Here is a 26,023-nt window from a genome sequence, read left to right on the forward strand (position 1 = left end):
TTTTTTTTTTTTTTAAACATTTCTATAGTATCTATATACAAATGAGAAAACTATAACTGGTATAAAATAGACAGGGCACAGCTTCAAATTTCAAGTTCAGATATCATTAATTGGGTATTTGTATACTAGATCCTGTTTAGAAATCTGTATTACTCAATGATTCAAGAAAAGTCAGTATTTTTTCCCTCTGATTTCAAAGGAAAAGAAACTCCATCACACAAAAAAATCCACCATTTCTTATTCTTCATGTGTTCACACCTGATACATTGCTATAGACAGGAACCTGACATAGCTTTAAGTAGAGTTTCAGATAGTACCATTCAAGTTTCATTTTCTGTTTAAACATCCTCAGTCACTGGGAATATCTACCACGGCACAACATTGGTAATCATAGCAGGGGAGGAGGATGTCATTTTGACTGGAGAAAAAACAAAACAAAAACTGAAAAAAATACGTCAATCTAAACACTCACACCAAAGAAAAATTACTGTAAAATGTGTTCATCCAAAGAGCCTTCTATATGAGGTTAAAATTTAAACAAAAGCAATGCTCTTCTCTGCATCAGAAAATTGATCTGACAGTTACTATCAAAACCAAGGATAAAGTAATTATGGCTAATATATTGCACATTATTTTGTTATTCCCTCCCCTTGAATAGCCTTAGAATTTTAGATGTTGAATGCATATACCTTTTTAGCATCCATAACACTCTCATAACTATCATCCTCACCCATTTTAAAGAGGGAGAGTTGCATGGCATACCTTTCAAAGGATACTTAAAACTTCCCAATTTTAATGTATTTTTTTTCATACTAAATGTGTGTACACACACACACATACAAATATGGGGGAGCTTCAGAAATTTCATGGAAGAATTCCATTCACTGTCTGTTACATTTTTTCATGAACTTTTTAAGCCCCTTCATATGTATGCACATGTAACACATGTATGTGTGTATACATGTATGTATCTATGTACACACATACCACACTTGATTTATAATGTCATGCTGGTAGGCTCTCTGAGGCTTTTTCCTCTCCTTATTCCCATACACTCAGTAGGTAAAGAGAACATAGAATATAGAGCCAGACAGAATGGAGATTAATCTTGTCTCTGCCACCACATTTTGTGTAACTGCAACAAATGTTTGACTTAAAACTTAATTTTTTGAGAAGAAAGGAGTCTTCACATCAAGTATCAATCCCCTCTGTACACAGGGTTGGTAGGGATGGGCAACCTACCTAAAATGGAGGGACTAGAAAGGCACTAAGTGACTGGCTTACAAGTTTTCAAGAGGGAGTTTAGTTTCAGAGTGTGCAGGAAAGGTAGAATCCCCACTGAATAGTTTTCATCTTGTCTAGACCAATCTGGTGAAAGGACATGGGGATAAGATTCTTAAGATTCAATAGTGAATAATTGTTATAATGACTAATTGCAACTGCCACAACAGTAAAGGTAAAAGTTCTGTAACAAAAGGGGGAGTAGTTCATATTACAGTCCAGTAACAAAGGACCCTAGGACAATCAAGGGAGATGAGCACAAGCGGAATGTTGGACTCTATCCAGAGAAAAAGCAACACCAGAGATAAGGACCTGGAGGAATACAGCAGCCGAGGACTCATGGAAAGAGAAAGGCTGTGCGCTGTCATCCAGGAGGCAGGCTTGCAGAATGTGCCCTTTGTTCAAATGATTATATATTTCTGAGTGTTTTTGTGTACATCCAAAAAAAAAAAAAGTTCAGAGGGAATAGAAGCAAATATTGTTGAATGATGATGCATGGAGGATATTGTAATCACTGCAATGAAGTGATAAGGGTAAGTAAAACTAATGTTCTCCCATTTAAACTATCACTCAATTCACAATAAAAACGTAAAACAAAACACAACAAAACAAAACAAAAACTTAATCAATTTTCATATCAATAAAAAGGGAGCCAAAATATCTACTTCAGACCACAGAGTTGTTGCTGTTTCTGTTAAATGCCATAGAGTCAGTTCTGACCCATAGAGACCCTGTGGCTAGTGAGCTTGAACAGCAGACATTGCGGTTCAAACGGACTTGGCAGTCCACAGCATTAACCCACAGTGCCACACCAGGACTTGGGCACATAGTAGGGTACCCATTAAAATAAATCATTAGTGTTTTATTGTGTCTCAATTGATAAGAATAAAGAAAAGAAAGGGGGAAAAAAATCCTTGGTAAATAATGTTATTGTTACATTTCTCTCAAATGCAACCAAATGACTTTTCAGCACCAAAGGAAAGAACAGCGACCAGTAGATTTTTTCAGATATCTTTTCAAAGCACAAACGGATTCTTACAACTTGTGACTGGCAGCAAATTGTAGTTCTTGTTACATGCCGTCGATTTGGTTGTGAATCATAGCAATCCTGTATAAGATTTCTGAGGAGAGGCTGGCCATTATCCCCATTCCTTTACCACATGATCATAGACAAATACATCTTCCAAATGTAGAAAACAGAAATTAGTTTAAACTATATGCATACAGAATATGAAACAATTTCTCAAAATGTTATAAGGTCTCTAAAATATTATTTAAGCTAATGATATTTCTTTAAAACTTTGATTTAAAAATATTTAAACATGTTTTCATGTTATTTAAAGTTATTTTTCCTTTAATTATATATGTGCAGAACTTTAAACAATTGACAATCAAACTAAAAAATGATAGGGAAAAATAAAAGTCACTGTATACATAAAACAAAACCATCCCAAAGTCCTTCCTTCAAAATTTGTACATAGTAACATGATTTGAGAAATTATAGGCATACCAAAGTCTAAAATAAAAATTACATGTTTGCATCAAGGGCTATGGAACCACCAAAAAAGTTTGGTAGATCTACCATATGAAAATAACAATAAATTAATGAAGGGTCTTCTTTTACACCATGATTCAACAAATAATATTTTGCTATCATTTCAGAGCATCATTTAAAAAAAAAAAAAAAAAAGTCCAGATATGGCTTTCTTTGAAAACAAAACAAAACAAAAATAAGCAAGGCGGTATAGGAAAAGGGTTAATGGCATTTTGGAAATGAATGAAACTACAGTAAAGCCAAAGCCTCAAGATTCTATCTCTACTGGAAGCTTCTATTTGACTCACTCCTCAAAGTCTCTATTCCCCATAAGATCACAGTCAGTGCTCCAGAAACTTTAGAATACAAACATAAAAGTCCTACTCTAATATTTGCTTCTGCACATACACATTTTTACTTTTCTCCCACTAAATTGAAAATTTTTTAATCTTGGTCACCTTTACTTGCACTCTAAAAACTGTTCTAAAGGTTCCATTATACCTTTTATGTGACCTTGAGTCCCCTAGTTCCCTCCTGAAGCTTATCTTGCTTCCACACATAGTCTCATTTGCACATACAAAGTCACTCTCCTGCCCCCATATTCCATTCATCCTAAAACATACCCAAGGACTCTTTCTGTAACTTATTTTTCACAGATAACTTGAGGGAAGTCTGAACAAAGAAGCATTTCTAGTTTGGAACAGTAGGGAAGTGAAATTAAGAAGCTGTTAAGAGGACAGTAGAGAAAAAGAATCCATCTGGATCAACTAAAAGGAAATGTACAAAATTTGTAAAACAAACAAGAGGAAAAAAAGTTATTATGGCTAATTTTCTCTCAGATATGTGTAGAGAGCGCCCTTTATAGTGTATTTTATCATAAAAATAATCTTCTCTGAGGTGAATTTCTCCTTGTACATTTCATCAGAGGTGGGAAATGTTCAATTTTATAGCTATTTTGGATTTAAGGGGGGCAGAATCAGCAACTTCCTTCTCATGTGTTGTTGTTGTTGTTGTTATGTGCCGTGGAGTCAGTTCTGACTCATAGCAACCCCGCGCAGTGTTTCCGAAGCTGTAAATCTTTACTGTTCCCATGGAACAGCTGGTGGTTTCAAACTTCTGTCCCTGAGGTTAGCAGCCCAATTTGTAACCACTACCAGAGCTACCAGAGCTCCTTTTCTCATATGTTACAGAATAAAAATTTTAATAGATCTGTTCTCAAATTGATATTATTTCTGAAAGACATGGACTTTAAAGATTGATTAAGTAAGTTAATTCCTAGATAAAAATATAGAACAATATGCTGTTGTTGTTGTCAGGTGCCATCGAGTCGGAACCGACTCATAGTGACCCCATGCACAGCAGAACGAAACAATGTCCGATCCTGGGCCAACCTCACTACCGCCGCCACACTTGAGTCCATCAATGATGCCACCTGGCCAATCCATCTCGTTAGGGGTCTTCCTCTTTTTCTCTGACCCTCCATCTTACCCAGCATGACATCCTTCTCCAGCGACTGTTCCCTCTTGACAATATGTCCAAAGTGTGAGACACAAAGCTTAGCCATCCTGGCCTCCAAGGAGCACTCTGGCTGCACCTCTTCCAAAACAGATCTATGTACACTATTACAAAATAGCATTTATATATTTTCTGTTGTAGAACTTTTCTTAATAGATACTAATATTTATGTAGGGAATTTGTTTATGAAAATTTGATCAAGTGGCACAGAAGCTTGTAGTCAGTTGGTGACTACTTTAAAAAAAATTTAAGAAAAGGAAGGCAAAAATCATTATAAAGGCAAATTTCTGTTATTCAGTAAGCTATTTTTAATGTACTAATTTACTTCATTACTTTAATTTACTATATTGAGTCACTCAATTATAATTAAGCATACATTTAAGTTCACAACATTTCCCACATCATAACCTTACTTTTTTTCCCCCCACTCTTTACTGGTGTGGCACTGTAGGATAATCATTGGATTACTAACCACAAAGTCAGTGGTTCAAACCTACCAGCCATTTCTTGGAAACCCTATACAGGGTCGCTATGGGTTGAATAAAAATAATGAAAAATTGTTCAAGGAATTACCATTTTTTCCTTATACATTTTCAGGTTGTCTTAAGTGCTATTGAGTTAGTTATATCTCTGCAACCCTGTACAGAAGCGACTGGTGGATTTGAACCTCTGATCTAGCAGTTGGCAGTCCAGTGTTCATACTACAGTGCCACATCAAGTAAACCTGTCAAAAACATCTCCTTTGACATGTTCATAATTCTATCTAAACAGCAAGAGTAGTTTTCTGATGGTGTTGTTGTTAAGTTCTGTAGAGTAGGTTCTGACCCACAGTGGCCCTATATAAGGTTTCCAAGGAGCGGCTGATGAGTTTGAACTGCTGACCTTGTAGTTCTAACTGACATTACGGTCAAGTGCTAATCCTACAGTGCCACACCAGGACTCCTAAACACTCCTAATTTTCTGATAATAAATAGTAATTCAATTTACCTAAATGTGATTATAATTTTTATAAGCTTTCAGTTAAATTTCTTGATTCTTTTAAACACTCTCCAAACCATTAAAAAAAAAAAAAATCCTACTTACTACTGATCCTTTTAAATCTTCTTTAGTCTTTTACATATAAGAAAAAATTACATAATTTCATCTTTTTAAACTTAGAAAACGATCAGAATTCTGATTTCCTAGCAAAATTACTGAATTTTAAATATGAAGTAAAAATGATTGGATACTTTAAAAAGGAAAATCCAGTAAAAATGCTTTTAACTCCCCCAAATGTTTTATTTGAAAAGCACATGCAATACGATGAATATATTTTATCTGGAACAATATTGTTTTTAAAACTATTGATTTGAAAATCTACCCCCCTCCCCATATTTTGCTGACATTATTATTGTCGTATGTATAACTGACCACTCTGAATCTTGCTACTTTACTGTAAACTCCTTTAGCCCAAGGAATGTTTTCTTTCCTCTCTTCATCTCAACTCTACCTCCCAAAACATATATACATATTCCCTAGCACCATGCTGGGCATGCAACAGGAAATGGGTTGCTAATAGTTTAGTTATTTATTTATTTGAATTGAAGGAAGGGAAATTTCTAAATGATCTAAGAATGAAATAGCAGAAACAAGACTATGAAACTTTAATATTAAATTAACTACTCACATTTGATTTTAGTTGTCACTTAATCTATTCATATTTTATTTTGTTTATTAATCGAATGATGACATAGTTTAGAGTTCCTTTTAGATAAAAAAAAAAAAAAAACACCTAGAAGGAAGAGTCATTAAATTTTTGTTTGTTACAAATAAAACTTCTTGCAATATTCATCAAAGTCTGTTTGTCCCTGTGGTGTAGTAAATTACATGGTTCATAGAGCTGTAGTCCTCTATTTCAGTGACATATTGTAAATCTGAGCATCTATGCCTGTGGTCATGGAGTCCTGGTGTGGTGCAAGGTCGGCAGGTCAAACTTATCAGCTGCCCCATGACTTTTACAGGGTTACTATGAGTTGGAACTTTCTTAACTTAATAATAATGCCTGTGGTTTTGGTTTTGGAGTTGTTTGTTTTGTTAATGAGGCAGTAGTAGGGTGGGGTGTATCTTGAGTCACCAACTCACTAGAGGGTTTCCTTGGATGTGTAGTCTGCGTCTACTGTATAGGACTGCTCTGGCAAAATTCACTTTCTTTTGTTCTGGATCCTGATTTGGCTTGTGTTCCTCTCATCTCTGATTCTTGGGACTTGAGTCAGCAGTCTATTGTCTGACCTGCCAATTTGAGTCAGCAGCCTGTTGTCTGACCAGCCATGTGGGTTGCAAAAGGCCTCCAGACTTATGCTTGACTCACGAATTTGGGACTTGTTAGCTTGCTAGATGATGTGCTGATTTTGGTGTATCAGTTCCTGAAATTCCATTAGTGTGTAGAATCCTCTATAATGATGCCTGACCCATGGATTTGGGACTTGCCAGCCTTCACACTACATGAATCATTTCCTTGAGGGTTTGTGAGTACTGTGGGATGCTGCAGTGAATTACAGAACCCTAAAATGGACAGGAGAGTACTCAGAGTACTGAGAGGAGGAGGCATAGTTAATGTCAGAGATGACAGAATGGTATAGCAGTTTGGAAAAATTAGATATTAGGATATCTTTAACTTCAACCTCATAGGGAACAGCCTTTTGCTGATCCTTCTAAAAGAATGATTTATGTAGTCCCTCCCTTCCTCCCTACTCCCTCTTTGCTTCTCTTTCTCTTTCTCTTTCTCTTTCCTTGCAACAGGGGGCAAAGAAGGAGTTGACAACTCATGAACTATGGCATTATTTTCTCAAGATTTAAGTGGTAATGTTTATGAAGCAGGCAAATCCCCAGTCAATGTTATCATTTGCTTTAACAAAACATTGAATTTGGTATACTGTACTAAATAGAATGGGGTAAGTATAATTCTTTTTCTTTTTCTGTACATTAGGCTTTGGGGTGGATAGATATATGGGGGGGGCATTAACACTACTAAGGTATACTCACTATGGAATGGTCAACCATTCAAGATCAAAAGGGCAATCAATACTTATCTGGGGACAAGTTTCAGAAGGGTTGGGAAGGAGAGTAGAATTGGAATAAGAACCACAGGGAGGAAGAGGGAGGAAGTAGGGTAATTGTTGTTACATGGAGGGGATCACAATCATTGACATGAAACAAAGTATATGATTTATATACATATATATAAAACTGATGATCTGTTCTGTAAACCTTCAGTCAATTCACAATAAAAAGTTTCAAAGAGAGAGAGAGAAAAAGAGAGAGAGAGAGAGAGAAGGTTCCATTCCAGAATATCTAAGCAAAGAAAAAAAACCTACAGCTCAAACATGATGAACAGACTCAACCTAATATGATCTCCTAAATAAGACATAGGCACTAGAATGAAGATAAGCAGTTTCAGGGTTTAACCACATTAACCAGGTAATTGACTGAAGACTTTGCTGATCTCTGGTAGACTAAGGGATAAAATGAAAACTGACATTCCACCAACTGCATGATGATTAGTTAACTATGTATCCACAGAACCTTTATGTAAAATATGAATTAAGAATTCAAACATCTAGTATAGTATGCATTATAATAATAGGGGGCAAAGAAGGAATTGACAACACATGAGCTATGACATTGATTATTTTCTCAAGGTTTAAATGGTAATGTTTGTGAAGCAGGCAAATCCTCAATCAATGTTATCATTTGCTTTAACAAAACCTTGAATTTGGTATACAATACTAAATAGGATAGGCTAAATATACTTCTTTTTATTTTTCTAGTGAAAACAACAATACAACAAAACAAAAAAACGATTCAACCTGCAACTGCTCTAATGAAAGAAATGAGTGGTTTTCAACATTTATTGAGACCTGGAAATGTTAAAATAATTTGAATCAAGTATCTTTGACTTTTAACCCCAAAGTTAGACTATTTTGCAGATTTGAAAATCCTTTCCATGCATTCTCATTTGAAAAATGTAACTAATGTTTTTATTTTTAAAAAATCACGATCTAAAGTTAGATATACTTTTTTCATAAAGGCTTACTTATTAGACTAAAAAAGGAGTTATTCCTAAAAATAGTTCTAATAGACTCATCCAAAACCAAACCAAATCTACTATCATCATATTGATTCCAACTTATAGTGACACTATAAAACAGAGAATTACTGCAGAGGGTTTCTGAAATTAAAAATCTTCACAAGAGCAGACAACCTCATGTCTCCTGCTGAGCTGCTAGTGGGTTTGAGTCACTGACCCTGCAATTAGAAGCCTAATGCTTAACCCACTGTAGCACCAAGACTAATAATAGACTCATGTTGCTGCTGTTAGGTGCCAGTGAGTTGGTTCCAACCCATAGCAACCCTTTGCACAACAGAACTAAATACTACCAGCCTCATAATTGTTGTGTTTGAATCCATTGTTGTAACCACTGTGCCAATCTATCTATTGGGGTCCTCCTTTTTTTAAAATTTTTTGCTGATGCTCCACTTTTCCAAGTATGATGTCCTTCTCCAAGGATTGGTACCTCTTGATAATACGTCCAAGGTACGAGAGATGAAGTCTTACAGATTTGCTTGTTCTTCTGGCAGCCCATAGTACTTTCAGTATCCTTCGCCAACACCATAATTCAAAAGCATTGATTCTCCTAGGGTCTCCCTTATTCACTGTTCAACTTTCACATGAATATAATACAATAGAAAATACCATGGTTTGGGTCTGGAGCACCTTAGTATTCAAACTGACATAATAGGCTCAGGGGTACTAATAATCTGTTTTAAAAATAAGTTTAAAAAAAAATGTGTCAATTGTCTTCAGCCTTCCTTTATTGAAGAAGGCTGTGTAAACAGTTACCTGTCAAACTGCATCAGTGCTGCTCCCCTAAATGCCTTTATTGTAAACATCAATATTTCTACTTAACCATTCCCAAAGACCTTAAGTCTCAAAATTCTACGGCTCCTTTTGTATGTTTTCCTCTTGATTCCTCCAAGACTTTATTAATGCTTCATTTCTTATCATCACCACATTTTTCATCAATTTCTTTATAGCACTTTAATGAATGGAATCACTCAAATAAACATAATCTATACCAGGGTCCATCACTAGAATCTATCCTGTGAGAATTTTCTCTTCTTTTTTTTTTTTCAACTTCAGTCACATAGTCTTGAGTTTTTTTCTGCTTAAGTTTTACAGAAGATACAATCTATGGCTTTTTTTCAACTGCTTTCCAGAGAGATAGTTTTCAAGATGTTCCTGATTATAAAGGTTCCTAATCTTCTCACTCCACCACTTGTCTGTCAGTTTGTCATACTGTGGTGGCTTATGAGTTGCTGTGATTTCTGAAAGCTATGCCAACGGTATTTTAAATGCCAGCAGGGTCATCCATGGTGGACAGCTTTCAGATGAGCTTCCAGACAAACAGAGACTAGGAAGAAAGAGTGACAAACTACTTCTGAATATTTAGTCACTGAAAATCTTATGAATAGCAGAGAAAAACTGTCAGATGTAGTGCTGGAAAATGAGCCCCTCAGGTTGGAAGGCACTCAAAATGCGACTGGGGAAGAGCTGCCTCCTAAAAGTAGAGTTGACCGTGATGATGTGAGTGGAGTAAAGCTCATGGGTGAAGAGCCCACAAGACCTTCATTTACTTATGGGACACAACTCAAAATGAAGAGAAACAGCTGTAAACATCCATTAAAAATTGGAACATGGAATGTACGAAGTATGAATCTGGGAAAATTAGAAGTTATGAAAAATGAAATGGAATGCATAAATATCGATCGATGTCTTAGGCATTAGTGAGCTGAAGTGGACTGGTATTGGACATTTTGAATCTGACAACCACATGGTTTACTATGCCAGGAATGAAAAGTTGAAGAGGAACGGTGTTGCATTTATTGTCAAAAAGAACATATCAAGATCATATCCAGGTACAATGCTGTCTGTGATAGGATAATATCCATGTGCCTACAGGGAAGCCCAGTTAATACCACTATTATTCAAATTTACATACCAACCAGTAAAGCCAGTGAGGATGAAATAGAAGAATTCTACCAACTTCTTTAATCGAAATCTATGCAATCAAGATGTATTGATCATTACTGGTGATTGGAATGAAAAGGTTGGGAACAAACAGGAAGAATCAATAATTGGAAAATATGACCTTGGTGATAGAAATGATGCTAGAGAATGCATTATAGAATTCTGAAAAATCAATGATTTGTTCATTTAAAATATTTTCTTTAGACAGTATAAGAGATGACTATACACATGGACCTCACCAGATGGAATACACAGAAATCAAATTGACTACATCTGCAGAAAGAGATGATGGGAAAGCTCCATATCATCAGATACACATTTGTGCCCATTGCATCAATTACTCATATGCAAATTCAAACTGAAGCTTAAGAAAATGAAAACAAGTCCACGAGAGCCAAAATATGACCTTGAATACATCCCACCTGAATTTAGAGACCATCTGAAGAACAGATTTGATACATGAAACACTAAAGACCGAAAACCAGAAGAGTTGTGGGGATGACATCAAGAACATCATACATGAAGAGAGCAAAAAGTCATTAAGAAGACAAGAAAGAAGGAAAGGTCGAAATTGGTATCAGAAGAGACAATGAAACATGCTCTGCAGCATAGAGATGCTAAAGTAAATGGAAGAAATAAGGAGGTACAAGAGCTGAATAAGTTATTCAAAAAAAATTGTAGACCAATGCTCTCTACCACATTTATAGTATTAAACCCTTGAATCATATTGCCACTAATTAGTAAAGTCCATTTCATTATTTTGTAGATTGTGGAGACTGCATTATTTGAATAATAGTTGGTTTGAGGCTAAGTGTGGGAGAAATAATATGATTATATTTCTTTACAACAACTTAATTATGAAACTTTCTTTCATTTTTTAAGTTTTTATCCTTCTATTAGCCAATTGCATGAATGCCATTAAGACTTTTTAATAAAACACCATGAGATTTTAAGTAAAAAAAATTAGGTTTCTGCTCTACCACCTGTGAATATGAATTTGGTAAATTACACATATTTGAGCCTCCAAATCCTCACATGAAAAACTAGATAAAATCTAAGGTTGTGTGAAAAAATGATCCAATACATGAAAGTATAAATTGTGACATAAATACAATTTATTTGTATGTTTATATCACACACGTATGCTTCAAATGTTATTTCATAAAAGGTTAATTTCAATGAAATGCAAAATACTAACTGCGATTTAACTTAAAACTTGACCAAGAGTTTTGAGATTATCTTGTCCAGTAGTCAGGTATGTTGTTGTTGTTAAGTGCCATCGAGTCAGGTATAGTCATTTATAAATGAAAGCAATGAACTTGCCTGATGAAATAAATGATAGTGACACATAAACCTCAACTCTTGTTTCAAGTCACCATATTGTCCTAAAAATCTGTTACTAGGAGTCCTGGTGTGGCGCTGTGGGCTAATGCATCAGACTGCAAAGTCGTTTGAACTGCAAGGTCAGTGGTTCAAGCTCCCCAGCTGCTCATTGGAAACCCTATACAGGGTCGCTGTGGGTCAGAATCAACTCGACAGCACTTAACAACAACAACCACCACAACAACAACTTCCAATAAAAAAGATGGAGGAAATACCAATTGGGAAATTGTCTTTGCAAATTGTTCTTTTATTGCTGTATGATGCAGGGTAATTTGCTTGTCATTCTCCACAGCAGACCATTCTCCACCACACTCTTGAAAATAGCATGTTTATAGAAATTCAGAAATACAATTTGCATTCAATTAAAAGTTGTGCTCAAAATAAAAAGAAAAGTAGTGCTCCAAAGGTGACAGGGTAAATATGTTACTATCAGTAAGGTCTGAAATTGAAATGCCAATTTTCCCAGCTGAGAATCATTTAGGAAAGGTCTTGGTAGTTACTCTACCATTAAAGCAGATTAAGTCAGTAGAGCTGAGGATGAAGTATAAGACTCATACCTCTATTTCTCACCACCAACTAGCTAGATCTGATCTTTCAGTGGCCCAAACTAATCAATGCATAGGATTTTTATATTTCTAAGTGAAAAGGCAGTATTCTCATTATAACAGAAATTTCTCAGTAGCCAAGTCAGTTTTCATTCAGCTACTTCTTTTAGATGTCAAATCAACAAATAAACTGTTCATCTCAAAGACATTTCAAAGAGGACTTCCTTTTAAAATGCAGCCTTAGTTGAGGCTATATAATACTTTGAAAACACATAGTGATTACTTGGCATAGAATTTTCAGCACATTAGTTAGGCTGAAAATAATAAATTCATTTCCTCCATCAATAAGGACAGTTTCCAATGTTGTCCAAATAAGATGCAAGGACTCTCTGATGTTTATTCTCTTTTTTAGAATCATGTCACTTGCTTTGTGTATGAGCTCTACTGCATACACAACAGGGATGTTCACCTTAAAACAAAAGCTGTGATGAATGATTTTCACTTCTTTTCTCATATTTTGTCTTTACAATATGTTTCAGATATTAAATAATATTAAACAAACAATAGAAACTGAGTCTCAGGGAAGTTAAATAACTTGCCTAAAATCTCACAATTGCTTGCAGCACTAGCACTGACACTTACAACAATGACTCCTTTTAAAGTCTGTATTCTTTTCATTTCAATGGTATACCTGTCATGCTTTGATGTGTAATATAAAAATCACATAGACTCACCTCGTGCCACACAGCACAGTTAACCTTGACCTACCACACATATACCCAATCTACATGGTATCAAAGACTATTTTTCAGTTCATTTGCAGAATCTCACTTGTTTTAACATTAAAGAAGTTTTGGTGTTCATGCTAAACGTGTTTTAATGTATACCGGGATGTGAGTAATCCATGAGCTAGAAGGCAGACACATGTCAACTTGGGTGAAGGTGAAAGCAATATACAATAAGAGGAAGGTAAACAACAACAGCAACAAAAAATAATGAAAGCAAGGAGAAAACACTGGGGAGAGTGCAAGAGTTAAAGGATACAGAGGTAAATCCTGCTATATACACATCTTGTAGTAACAATGATCTACCATAGAGCTATAGAAAGACACCAGGTTGAACAGGTGTTTAAGACAGAGTCAGACTTTATCCATGAATATATATAGTTTCAAGAAAGGATATTTGTACATGGGTATTTACTTTTGCTGTATATATATCCATGAATGTGGTAGACCATGGTGGTGGTTACATGACGTGGAGTTGGTTTTGACTCATAGCAACCCTGTAGACCAGAAAGCCTCACCTTTCTCCAACAGAACAGCTGGTAGTTTCGAATTGCTGACCTTGAGGTTCACAACCCAATTTGTAACCATAATGCTACCAGAGCTCCTGGGACAAAAATCTTCTTTTTTTTTTTTCCAAAAAAAGAAAAAACCTTAAATTGAAACAATAAAAAAACAAAGAAAAAAAGCAATTTTTTTTTTTAACTTTCTATTATGTATTGAAGAAGACTTACAGAGCAGATCATCATCAACTGAGTTTTTCACTTTCCAAAAATCATAGACTTTGCTTCGTTACAATGAAGTCCCCTCAGGTAACAGTATTTACTGAGTAAGTTTACTGGTACCATCAGTTAACAGTATTTACCTCTATCCACTTTATTGAATTCCTCCCTGTGTCTCTTATTATCTTCATCTTTCCTTTGCAAGCCACCCTTTTGTTTTACATTTCTGACACGGCAGGATCATCACTGGACGGCTAAGGTTGTAAGTTCAAATCCACCAGCTGCTCCTTAGAAACCCTATACATGTGTTGCTTTGAGTCAAAACTGACTTGATTGCACTAAACAACAACCTGTGAATACAGAATCCTGGTGTGGTACTGAAGGACAAACACTGAACTTCAAGGTCAGTTTGAATGGAAAGGCTGCTGGTTCAAACTCACCAGCCGCTCCTTGAAAACCCTAATAGGGTCACTATGAGCAATTCCCCCATAACTATCTTAGAATGTTTCTTTTATCAAGAAAAGCTTTGACATTTTATTTTTTGCAGTTATATTTGGCCTTATAATATAGCCCATTAAGTATATATAGTACAAAATAAGTTACTAAAATAATTTATATATATAGAGAGAGATAGATATGGATATATAGATATGTCACCAATTTAATATACAACTTAAAATCTGTCTCAGTTAGTTTTTTATTTTTAAAAAGGCTATATTTTTTAGACTTTATTTTGAAATAATTTTAGACTTGACACAGCAAAGTTGCAAGAATAGTACAAAATTTCCATATATCCTTCATCCAAACACCTCTCAAGAAACATGCATAACCATAGAACACTCTTCAAAACTAAGAAAATAACATTGGGACAATATTCTTGACTAAATTGTTTCTGAATGGATGTCACCAGTTGTTCCACTGAAGCCTTTTTGGATGTAGATCCAAGGAGGACCCCACATTGTATGAAGTTGTCATATTTCCTAGTCTCCTTCAACTCATGACAATTTTTTTTTAAAGTTTTTATTGTGCATTATGGGTTAATTTACATGGGTGAACATTATCTTTACATCCATCCTATCGTATTTTGTTTCACTGCAATGATCACAATCCCCTGCATGCATCATCCAACAATCAAAGGGTATATCCCACACGCCTGTGGGGCAAAATTCTTAAACATAATCAAACACATTAAGAGAATAAGTCACAGGACTATATTCTCAGACACGTCAAAGTCAGTCTACAAAGACGAGGGTCTTAAAAGTTCCTTAGCAGCCATCTGAAGTACAGCTATTCAACTCTCCCTTCCCAGAAGAAATAAGACTGATGAAATTAAAAGATGCATGAAAACAATAAGTCCAATGGGTTAATGGACCACTAAAACATCAGTTGACTTAACCCTAAGACCAAAATTAGATGGTGACCAGCTAATATTACCAATTTCTCTGAAAGGGATAACATTAGAAAGTCCTGGGGAAAGTGGAAAAAATTGTAAAGCCAAACTCAAAATCATAAAAAAAGACCAGGATTACTCGTTGGATAGAGATAGGTAGAGCCCACCAAGACTATAATCCTCAGACATCCTTCCCCCCAGGGCTCAAATTTCAGTCAAACAATAGATAAATCTATAAGGCAACAGTAACACGTGTAAGGTATGAAAGAATAATATGAGATAAAAAGGACAGCATTTACCTAAAGACAAAGTTGAGAAGGGTTAGAAAAGGAGGAGAAATAAAAACAGGAAACACAGGGAGGAAGTGGGATAAGTGATTACATTGTAGGAATGAAAATCAATGAGATGAAACAAAATGAGTAAGAATTGTTGAATGGGGTACATCTGCTCTGTAAACATTCTCCAATTCACAATAAGCAGTTAAAACAAATAAATAGAAAATATTAAAGACTTTTTGTTTGAAGTAACAAAACTTCAGGCATTGTCTAGCTTTGACTCCTGCTTGTGAGACATGGGATAAGACACATCAGATTCTTCAAGTGTAAAATAGAAAAAGGTTTTATGAAAATCATGTGTCTTGATCCATGCTAAACATCTGGCGTAGGGCCTGGCACACAGTAAGCTTTCAATGAATGTTTGCTATGGCACATACATACCATCACAACATTATTGTAATAAAAGTCCTGGTATGGCGCTGTAGGATAAGCACTGGACGGAAGGCTGGTTTGAATGTCAAGATCCATGGTTCAAACTCATGAGTTGCTCCTCAAAAATCTTACACAGGGTCACTATGAGTAGAAATTGACTCCACAGCACTTAACAATAACAGTTATTGTATTATAAGGTGTAAGTGCTTAGACTATTCTCTCAAAATGCATCTTTTTTCATTTTTCTACTACTAATAGTGTGGCGTTGTGGGTTAATGCGCTAAACTGCAAGGTCAGCTTGAACCACAATGTCAGTGGTTCAAGTCCACCAACCACTCCAAGAAAACCCTACACAGAGTCCATATGGGTCAGAACTGACTCAGTGGCACTTAACAACAACAACAGCATTCATTAGACTTTTCATTTTTGTTTCCCTCGTTTATATATTAAATTGGAACAGGTAACATTTAATTCAGTAAAGTGGTTGGTATGACAATTGTATTTTTGGTAGCATTCAACTGAACTGTCCTCAAAATAGGAACATTGGCAACTTGTTCTTCAGAAAGAAGTCATCAAAACTTATTTTAAACAATTAATTTACTTTTTTGTTGTGAACAGGAGGAACAAAAATAATCTGAATGACTGCTTTGTAGGGTTCAAGCTCTCCTTCTAAAACCTGACCCCTCTGTATAATGGATACATCACATAGACTGTGTTCACTCTCAGATTCCTCACTTGCAAATCATTATAGGATATACTTTAATCAATAACATGAAGCATAATACAAGTTCCCAATTTTAAAAGGAAGCAAAATCTGCCTTACAAAGGTAAGTAACTTGGCTACTTCACCAATATTTAGAAAAACCTAGGAAAAATAAATAGAAAAGGGACAAAACTGATGAAATGTTTGCAAATGAAAAAAGTCACTTAAAACTTAATAATCAAGGAAAACTTTTTTATTGTTACACTGATTTTAAAAATGCTTTTGACAAGTATTTAATGATATGGTGGAAATGTGTATTATATGCTAAGTTTATAGACAGATGGCACATAGAAAGCCAGAATGAAAAACACTAATTATAAGATTATATGTTAAAATGTTAGCAATATTATTTCTGACTGGCAGGTGGCCACATTTCATTTTCTTCTGTTTGGTTTTCTATTACAGCATGAGTTACAGAGGAGGAAAGAAGAACTTAGGGGTTAGATTGTGGAGGAAACAGGAAGTAGGCAGAGAAGACAGATTTAGCATCCCAGACTGTGTTCCTTCAGGACCAAGGTCACAGATAGTAATAGCTGAACCCCCTAAAATGTTACCCACCAGTGTAACTTTCCTCAAAACAATGGTGTCTATAAGAGTGCTTTCCTCTCAGGGCTGTAACTTGCACCTATACTAAAAAGTAACCTGCCTCTCCTGTCATGCATTGATCCAAAGCCGCCAAAATTGTTATACCACATTAAAGTTTTGCTGAATCCACACTACTTGAGAAAGGCTATTCAAATTTTACTTTTGAAAACTCTAACGTCAATAGTTCATAGACTGGCCCCATACAAGCATGATTACACTCTAACAACACAGTTTCCTTAGATGGAAAAAAAAGCAAAAGATATCTATTATTTGCAGCTGATTACTTCTGACCCAAGTTAACGTTTCTGAGGCTTTTGACTTTTCCAAATACGAGTGTTTTGAATTTTTGAATCCAGCTTACTGGTATTCTGACTCTTCAAGCTTCACCTTTATTCTTACTAAATGGAGACTGTTTTTTACCTCACAGCTCTCCTGTAATGCAGAGTTCTACATGATGCTGGCTGTAGATGAAGTGTGTACCTCACACTGCTTTCTTGTTTGAGCCAAGATTGGACTTAGCATCCTTCCACTACTGGTTTATATTTTCAAATTAAAGAGAATACTTTCATGAGATTTAAAAACAAAACAAAAATATTACACCCATTAATCAATTCAATAATGTTTACTGAGAACCCATCATGAACAGAGAGTGATGTTTGAAAACGGCACATTGAAATATTTTAACATCATGGTACACAAAGCTGTCTTTCTTAATCTTACAGCATTACCAAATATCAGGAACTAATTCTGCTGAGAGTTAGAGAACAGACTCAGATTTCAAAATCATTTCTCTCTCAACAGTACTGCAATGAATAGAAATGTAAACTGAGAGATTCATTTCAGTTCCCTAAAACTCTGGAAACTCAAAGAAGTATTTCTTCCAATGGAATTAAAGGTTCCTACTACAAGAATTTTCATGTCTTTATTGAATGAATCAAGGTAGGGTAAGATTATTTTCACACAAAATGCTGAAAAGAAAAACCTAGACTTTGTTTTTATAGAATACGCACTAAGAAACTAAAACAAAGCTCAGTGTGATTCCTTAATGCTAGTTATCTAAAATCAACATAATTATACTAATCTTTTTATAAATAGAATTACATAACAAATACCCCAAATTCCTCAGTAGGAATCTTCAATTTTGAAGTGTGTAATGAAAGCCCTTTGAACAAAGAGGAAGCCAATTTGTTCTTTCCTACAGTCTATTTCCTATTTGATCTTAAGAGATTGTTGTCACAAATACAGTTAACTGGCATTTTCTCTAGTTAACATATAGCCATAATAATAACAAATAATTCATGCAATAAAGAAAATAGTTATACCATATGACTACAGCTCTGGTATTATCAACCTGGAGGCAAAGGTTTTAGGATCATTAGATCTGGTTAGGCTGGCAAAATTACTTTAGTTGCCAAAAGTTATGACCCTTCTTTTCAAGAATTCCCTACCATGCTGACAGCAAAAGTCAACTGCTCCTTAAACATACTCTCCAAGCTAGAGAACCACTGGAAACATCTATTTATCGAAGAAATTATAAAACTGAGAAATAGGTTCAAATAAAGAGCTAAAATAAGGAAGAGAAAGGCTGAGCTGTTAGTTTTATTTTCAAAGTATGAATAAGCTCCCCTGTTGAATATCAAAGTTTAATACGATGTTATCCTCAATTTATAAGTATCAAAAACTATTTTTACTAATCCTTACTAATTTCCTAAGTTCCCCTGACATAGCACAAAGCACCAATCAATCTAAGAATTGTACAAGTCCAAAAGCACAAGACACATTTCACATTAAACAGGTAAAAACTCATCTGAGCTCTTGCCTAGGGAATTGCTTTCAAACGTTTTCATAATTAGTCACTGCTATTCAATTTGAATTAAGGGCATCTATAAATAGTTTCCATACTCCACTAGAAAGGATTTCATGTGAGAACTGAGTCGCTTGGAATAAAGGTTACAAACTGCTGGATACTGTGTCTCAGGCAGTTAGGATAAACTAAAAAACAATCTACACTCTATTCTATTGCTCACCCAGAACTAGGCCTCAGAGACTAACAAGTTATTCAAAGTCACTAGATTATCCTAAAATTTACCATATGTGGTGTCTTTTAACATTCAAATGTATATTTGTGGGAGATGTGTATCTATGTAACACCAAACCAAGTACAATAGGGGGCCATTTCTCTTGCAAACAGCAAATATCATCCTGCTTACAACCCCAAATATGGTCCCTCAACAAAAGAAGAGGATAATTTTTTTTAAAGAGAGCGAGAAGAGGATAAATGTGGATAAGATCATCTAAAGTAGATATTGACTTGAGTTAAACACTAGCGAACGGATATTTTAAATATACTTACATGAAGAAGAATTTGCTCCTTCTGTTGACACTGATATTCTAATGGGGGGCTCTATAAAACAGAAAAGTGGAATGAGGCTTGATCGAGCCATGCTACTTAGACTTACTTTAGATACTTGCCAGTCAGGGATATCACCCAGAAAAAAAGCACTGGAAAAGAAAGCAGCAGAAAATGGAAAGCAATTCAAAGTCACAGGAAGCTACACACAATACTCAAAGACCACAAGGATGGTTCTATAATCTATATCCAAAGATTTTTGAGAGCTGGTCCAGCCTTTAGAAAAAGTACTCTGAGCAGATACACAATATAGGTTAGAAAGACAATCATTTCTGTTAGATGTGGTCTTGAATTTTAAGAATAAGAAATCAAAATGAACAATCACCAGATCTAGAGAGAATGGAAGTCAACTTTCATGCATTCAACTTTCAAACATTCCTGTTGAATCTCACATATTTTCAAGAAAAACATTATTTAAAGGCAAGTATACTTTACGTCATTTTTAATCCACATAAACATCCTACTAAGCTCAGTGTAGAATAAAGATCATGCAGGGCATCCACTAGACAAATAGGATCAATAAAAACATGCTAAGTAAGTAATTCTCTGAGAAGGTATGGTATAAAGATTCTCTTCAATAGTAAGGATGGAGGAGAGATTGTTTTTTAAGTACATACAAAGCTTAAAACAGAACTCATGCAGGAAAAACAGCACCTAGAGGTGTTTATTGTTAGCTATAAGAAAAACTTAGTATCAGAGGGACAATGGAAATGTAACAGCCAAAACATGATAAAGATTAATGTCACATAGCAGGGAGTAGTTACAGTCAATTCAAATTTCAAGCACCATATAAATCTATATGAGCAAGTCCCTAACAACATCTCCTAGAGTTAGATAATGAAGTCCTTACATGCAAGAAATGCCTGAATGAAAAGTGAAAAAATTCAGCTCAATTTAACTTGTTAGAAGTTTTGTTTTCCTTTTTTTTTTTGTCCCAATCCCTCTTTATTTCTTCCTTTATTCTTTCTGTCATTCTGTCTTTTCTTTTTTTTTAATACCTAAGATCTTCTTAAGGAGCCCTGGTAGTGTAGTGGATTACGAGCTGCACTGCTAACTATGAGGTCAGCAGTTTGAATCTATCAGTTACTCCAAAGGAGAAAGATGAGGCTTGCTGTCTACTGTAAAGGTTTACTTACTTCGAAACCCGATACAAGGTTGCTATGAATTAGAAATGACTCAGTGGCACCCAACACTACTACTACTAAGATCTTCTTAGTCCTCAGGACCACCTCCCTTACTCACTCCCCTAACCCCCACATATGATAGAAACATATGCCCTAAATATGACTAACGCAATGTAGGATATAAAGAAATTTTGCTTTTATAATTCTGAACACTGCTTTTAAAGTAAAGACGAAACACTGGTAAAAGGATGAGGGAGAAAGACTGTATTGGATTAGATGGTCTTCTACAGCGTCAATTAAACTCATAAAGAAAAATGTCAATCAAGCCCAAACCATTCAATATGGGCCTAAGGAAAGAATCCTAAGTGTAAAGTATCTGTGTTTCTACTGGCTAAGCTACATTACATAACATTTCTAATGCTTTACTTTTCTCATCTGTAAAGGGAAGAAAACTGTCTTGCTTCATAATTTTGTTATGCTTATCAAATGAGATGTAAAAATCTTTGTGAATGCTCAATCTCTAGGCTAAATCAAGTTCCATTATACTTCTGAAGTGTGCTTTGAATGTGGGGTCCCTAAATATTAACTTCCAATAAAGATTAACTTTACGAGGTCAACTATGAAATTAAAGAGGGTAAGAAAGAGGGGGGAAAGTTCACAGTTAGTAAAGAAATCAATGAATTACGGTTATATACATGTATTAGTAAAGTTGGATACTAAGTAGCTAATATCTACTCAAGCTGTAACTGCTATCGATAAAGTATCAGGAGGCTTCAAAATGTCTGTGGGAAAATGGAAATAAAAGATAATGCAATTTTTCTGTGAACTTTTCGAAGACTCCTAATATTACAGGCAAGAGGTAAACAAAACAACAAAAAAGGGCACAAATATTTTTTATAAATCAGGCTATTTTTACAAAGCAGACCCACACTGGTTTTTAGAAGCCAAGAGTCAGAGATAATACATTGAAACATCCAGGAAGACAAAAGGCAGACAAAAGACAGCAGGAACAACTAAGAGAAACATCTGCAAAGATATAAAACACTTAAGTTTATAACGCAGATGTCCCCTTGCTTGTCTAATGCTACTAAGCTACATTTTGAAAGAGACTCTGTCTCTCATGCACATTTCTCAGGTCCAAGTTGAGACATCCAGCAAGAACCAGCCTCTGAAGTAAACGTTTAAAGGCAGAATATGGTTGAGAAGAATACCAGAAGCAGAAAACAAAAGCAGTTGACAATTGGATGAGGAAGGGTCCTGATTAGTAGAAGAAGCAGCCAATACTCATGCCTGTCAGTCTGGTTAGTAATTGGATGATCTTATTTTCCTTACCTGAAGACACATATGCTCTTTCAGTAGAAGATGGCATGACAGTGATGATGTCTGCAAAAAATAAAAGGTAATAGGCCATTATGATGTACATCATGGGTCTGGGAGCTGGGACCACAGCCTGCCTTCAGACTAAACAGGAGCTCAAAGAAGGAAGTATTTCTAGAGGCTGATAAAAGACCAGGCTTTAGCCATACACAAAGAGAGAAATGCAAAAGGGACAGTCAAGCTAAATAGTTCTTCTTTCTTTGTCAAGGACTGTGAGATGAGCTGTGCTAGAATTCATCATCCCCACTGTGGTCAGTGAGGCTGACTAAGTGGTAAAGAGGCAGTGGGATCCTCAGAGCTGAAGGCAGAGAGAACTCAATGAAAATAATGAAGACATCTGCAAACAAAGGGAATTTGTAAGTTGCAGATCATTGAAGAATGACATTTCATTCAAAATAAAAAGAAAAGCAATCAATGTTTCCAGTTAAGACTGGTGAAAAACATTAAGTTCTAGCATCGAAAGTGACATAAATTTGTAGTGGTTACGAGTCGGGCTGCCAACCTCAAGGTCAGCAGTTCGAATCTACCAGCGATTCCGTGGGAGAAAGATAAGGCGTTTTGCTCCCGTAAAGATTTACAGCCTCGGAAACCCTGTGCAGGGTCGCTATGAGTCAAATCGGAGCTGACTCCACGGTACTTAACAACAACAACAATCAAGACAAGTGCTTTGTCATCTGATAAATATTCCAGATACCAGTGAGATGGCATATGATAAGGAGGCATCCATATCTGAAAAAAACAGTTATGAGAGTTGTAAAATTGTGCTCAAACTTTGAACTCACTATTTTTTCTGCTTTTATGGTGCGATAAAGGGTAATTACATTGTCTAGATAGATTTTAGTCAGTTCTCTAACAAGGGCTTCAGTTTGTTTTAATTGAGTATTTTCAGTAATGGATACTTTTACGAAGGCAATCAAAATGCAGATGCAGCAGATACAATTTAACCTCAATCATGTGTATAAGTATGTCAGACAAATGATTTAGTATTATACACACCCAAACCAGGACTAAAAGCAGAACCTACTGTCATACCATGTACTGTAAAAAACAAAACAAAACAAAAGAAATACTTGTTCTGACTGAAAATCCTAAGCAGGCTCTATCTACTATGAAGTTATGCTTGAATCAATACTTTGCTAGCACGCAGCTACGAATGTTCATTGTAACTGTAATGTATATATAAAATGAGCTCTGATAGTGTAGTGGTTATGAGTTAGGCTGCTAACCTCCAGGTCAGCAGTATGAAACTACCAGCCTTTCTGTGGAAGAAAGATGAGACTTTCTGCTCCCATAAAGATTTACAGTCTCAGAAAGACTATATGTATAGGGACTCCTGGTGTAGAGCTGTAGGATCAGCAGTGGATTGTGAACCACAAAGCCAGCAGTTCAAACCCATAAGCTGCTCCTCAGAAACCCTACATAGGGTCACTATGAGTTAGAACCAACTTGAAGGCACTTAGCAACAACATATATATATAAATGTATGTATATATTTATATAGTATATATAAATGTTTATAGCTTCTTTGATAGGTCTAGTCTAGTAAATAAAATAAGTAAATTTAAGACAGTATTTCATCAACTTCTGAGGCTCCTCTAGAGATGAAATTTTCATGAAATTAGAAAGAAAATATGTGAGTTTCAACAGGAATGTTTAAGAATAAATATTTAGCTATTTAAGGATATGGAGAGACCAGAAACACACCATTAGTATGAATAAATGTGTTATTGTGGTATGAGTTAAGCATGGCTAACTAGTCAAACCACTTAGCCATTGAGTTGATTCGGACTCATGGTAACGCTGTAGGACACAGTAGAACCACTCCACAGGGTGTCCAAGGCTGTAATCTTTATGAAAGAATCCTGGTGTGGCAATGAAGGATAAGCAATGGACTGCTAACCACAAGGTCGGTGGTTCAAACCCACCAGCTGCTCCTTGGAAACCCTATGCTATGAGTCAAAACCAACTCAATGGCACTTAACAACAACAACAATCATCTGTATGGAAGCAGACTGCCTCATCTTTCTTCCATGAAGTAGCTGGTGAGCTCACACTGCCAATCTTTCAGTTAGCAGCACAATGCTTAAACCACTGTGCCACTAGGGATTGGTTGTTGATCCAGGGCTCATCCTTCAGTGCTATACAAAGAGTCCATGGACCTCCCTAATAAAACACAAGGAGGACAGACTATTCAAGAAGTTAGACTGGTCTGAAGACATCAAAGCCACATACATCAATTCCTAACCCCAAAAATATGGGACAAGAGAAAAGGAAACTAATTAATATGTGACTGTATATGGTATCTTTGGGATCTTCCCAACAGCAGGCACTAAAGACAGACTATCTCCAGGGTAAAATGGAGATATGTTCTGAAGTAGCTACAACTAGATTTCTACATTGGGTTGTAGGAAATTAAATTGCTTTCTTTCTGAAAGAAATTATTCTGAAAAATCCTTTTTATCAAGTGTTTGGAGTGTCTTTCCTTCTTTGTTGTGTTCCTAAAGGATGATCCAAAAAAGTGTCCATATCAGAGGAGATGCTTCCTCCTCCTGTCCTTCAGGGTTCATCAATGACAGTTCAGTCAGACTGAAGCAGTAAGCTCAAGGGGCACAGCAGTAGTTGGGCAAGAGTCCCAACCCCAACACGGATATGAAGAGTCCTTTCAAATTTATTTTTGACAACCTAAGCAGCTATCCACTGTGACCTTCCAAGAAAAAAAATACCAGAGCTCATCTATATTGGCATAATAGATCCCAGATTAGAGGAAAGGTTAACCAGAAAGTTTCCTTTTCTAATTGAACACTGCATAAAAATACCAGGACAGGAGGTTACTTCAAAGATATACCTACACAGAGATAAAAAAAAGTAATCTCACTTTCTAAAATTAGGGGAGACCTTAAAAAAATCTGTTCAAGGATTATGGTTCCAAATAAAAACCTTCTAAGGTACCTAGGGGAAAATATCAATTGAGAAGTTAACAGATACTTTTGTTTGTAAAGAAGTCCCCATTTCATAATGTTTTCTTAATAAGAAAGTTTCTATTAAAATAACTCTGTCAGCATTCTATGTGTGTTTGGGTATAATTCCCAGATTTTAGGGGGGAAAAAATTCTAAGAATGATTGAAAATAAATTTGTTACATTTACAGACGTTTAAAAATAAGCTCTGCAATCTCTTTGATGTGTATTTTAAGCATTATTTCCCTTCATAATTTAGTACATTAAATTTGTTAATTTAAAAATGATATCCCCTTCATTAGTGCAAACTAATGAAGATTCAGAATCTTCTAGAATTGAGCACAGAAGAATTTATGCTGAGTAGATAAGTAAACACAAGGAGCATTATTATATTTGTACTATTTCAGAGCTTTTAAATAAATTGGATCTGGTCTCAGGGAAAAGCTGTTAGAAAAAAATAACACTTTCTAGCAGGAAATTTTCAAATTATTATGTATACATGATTTGTTTGAGATTTCAACATGAGCATACTATATGAAATATTAACTACTTTAACAAAATACACATCTACAAATATAACATGATGTGCCTGTATGTATGTAAGTACCCAATTACGTAATGCTCTATAAGCCTAAAATTTAAGTTATTATCATGTATACATGGTTGCTGGTTTAATCCCATGAGGGGAAAGATGAGTCAAAGTCTGCTTCCTTAAAGATTTACAGTCTCAGAAACCCTGTGGACCAGTCTTACTTCTTTATACGCTGTCCTATAGAGTCACTACGAGTCAATGCTAGTGAGTATCATGCACACACCAATTTTAGGACGTTATTTTTCAAAATTTAAAAGGACATATTAATTTACTAGTGGAAATAAAACTGG

The 26,023-nt window shown here is 35.4% G+C and overlaps 1 protein-coding gene across 3 annotated transcripts in view; it reads right to left on the minus strand.

Annotated features, from left to right (window-relative positions):
- NRG1 (neuregulin 1) overlaps positions 1–26,023 on the minus strand; it is a 274,308-nt gene that overhangs the window by 160,461 nt on the left and 87,824 nt on the right. For all 3 annotated transcript variants that reach the window (XM_006859977.1, XM_006859978.1, XM_006859979.1), the window contains exons 4-5: positions 22,141–22,191; positions 19,628–19,678 (exon numbers count right to left, since the gene is read on the minus strand). In XM_006859977.1, the coding sequence (XP_006860039.1) occupies positions 19,628–19,678; positions 22,141–22,191 (102 nt within the window). The remainder of the gene's footprint in view (positions 1–19,627; positions 19,679–22,140; positions 22,192–26,023) is intronic.

Source organism: Chrysochloris asiatica, unplaced genomic scaffold (assembly GCF_000296735.1).
Source record: "Chrysochloris asiatica unplaced genomic scaffold, ChrAsi1.0 scaffold00035, whole genome shotgun sequence".
NCBI lineage: Eukaryota > Metazoa > Chordata > Mammalia > Afrosoricida > Chrysochloridae > Chrysochloris > Chrysochloris asiatica.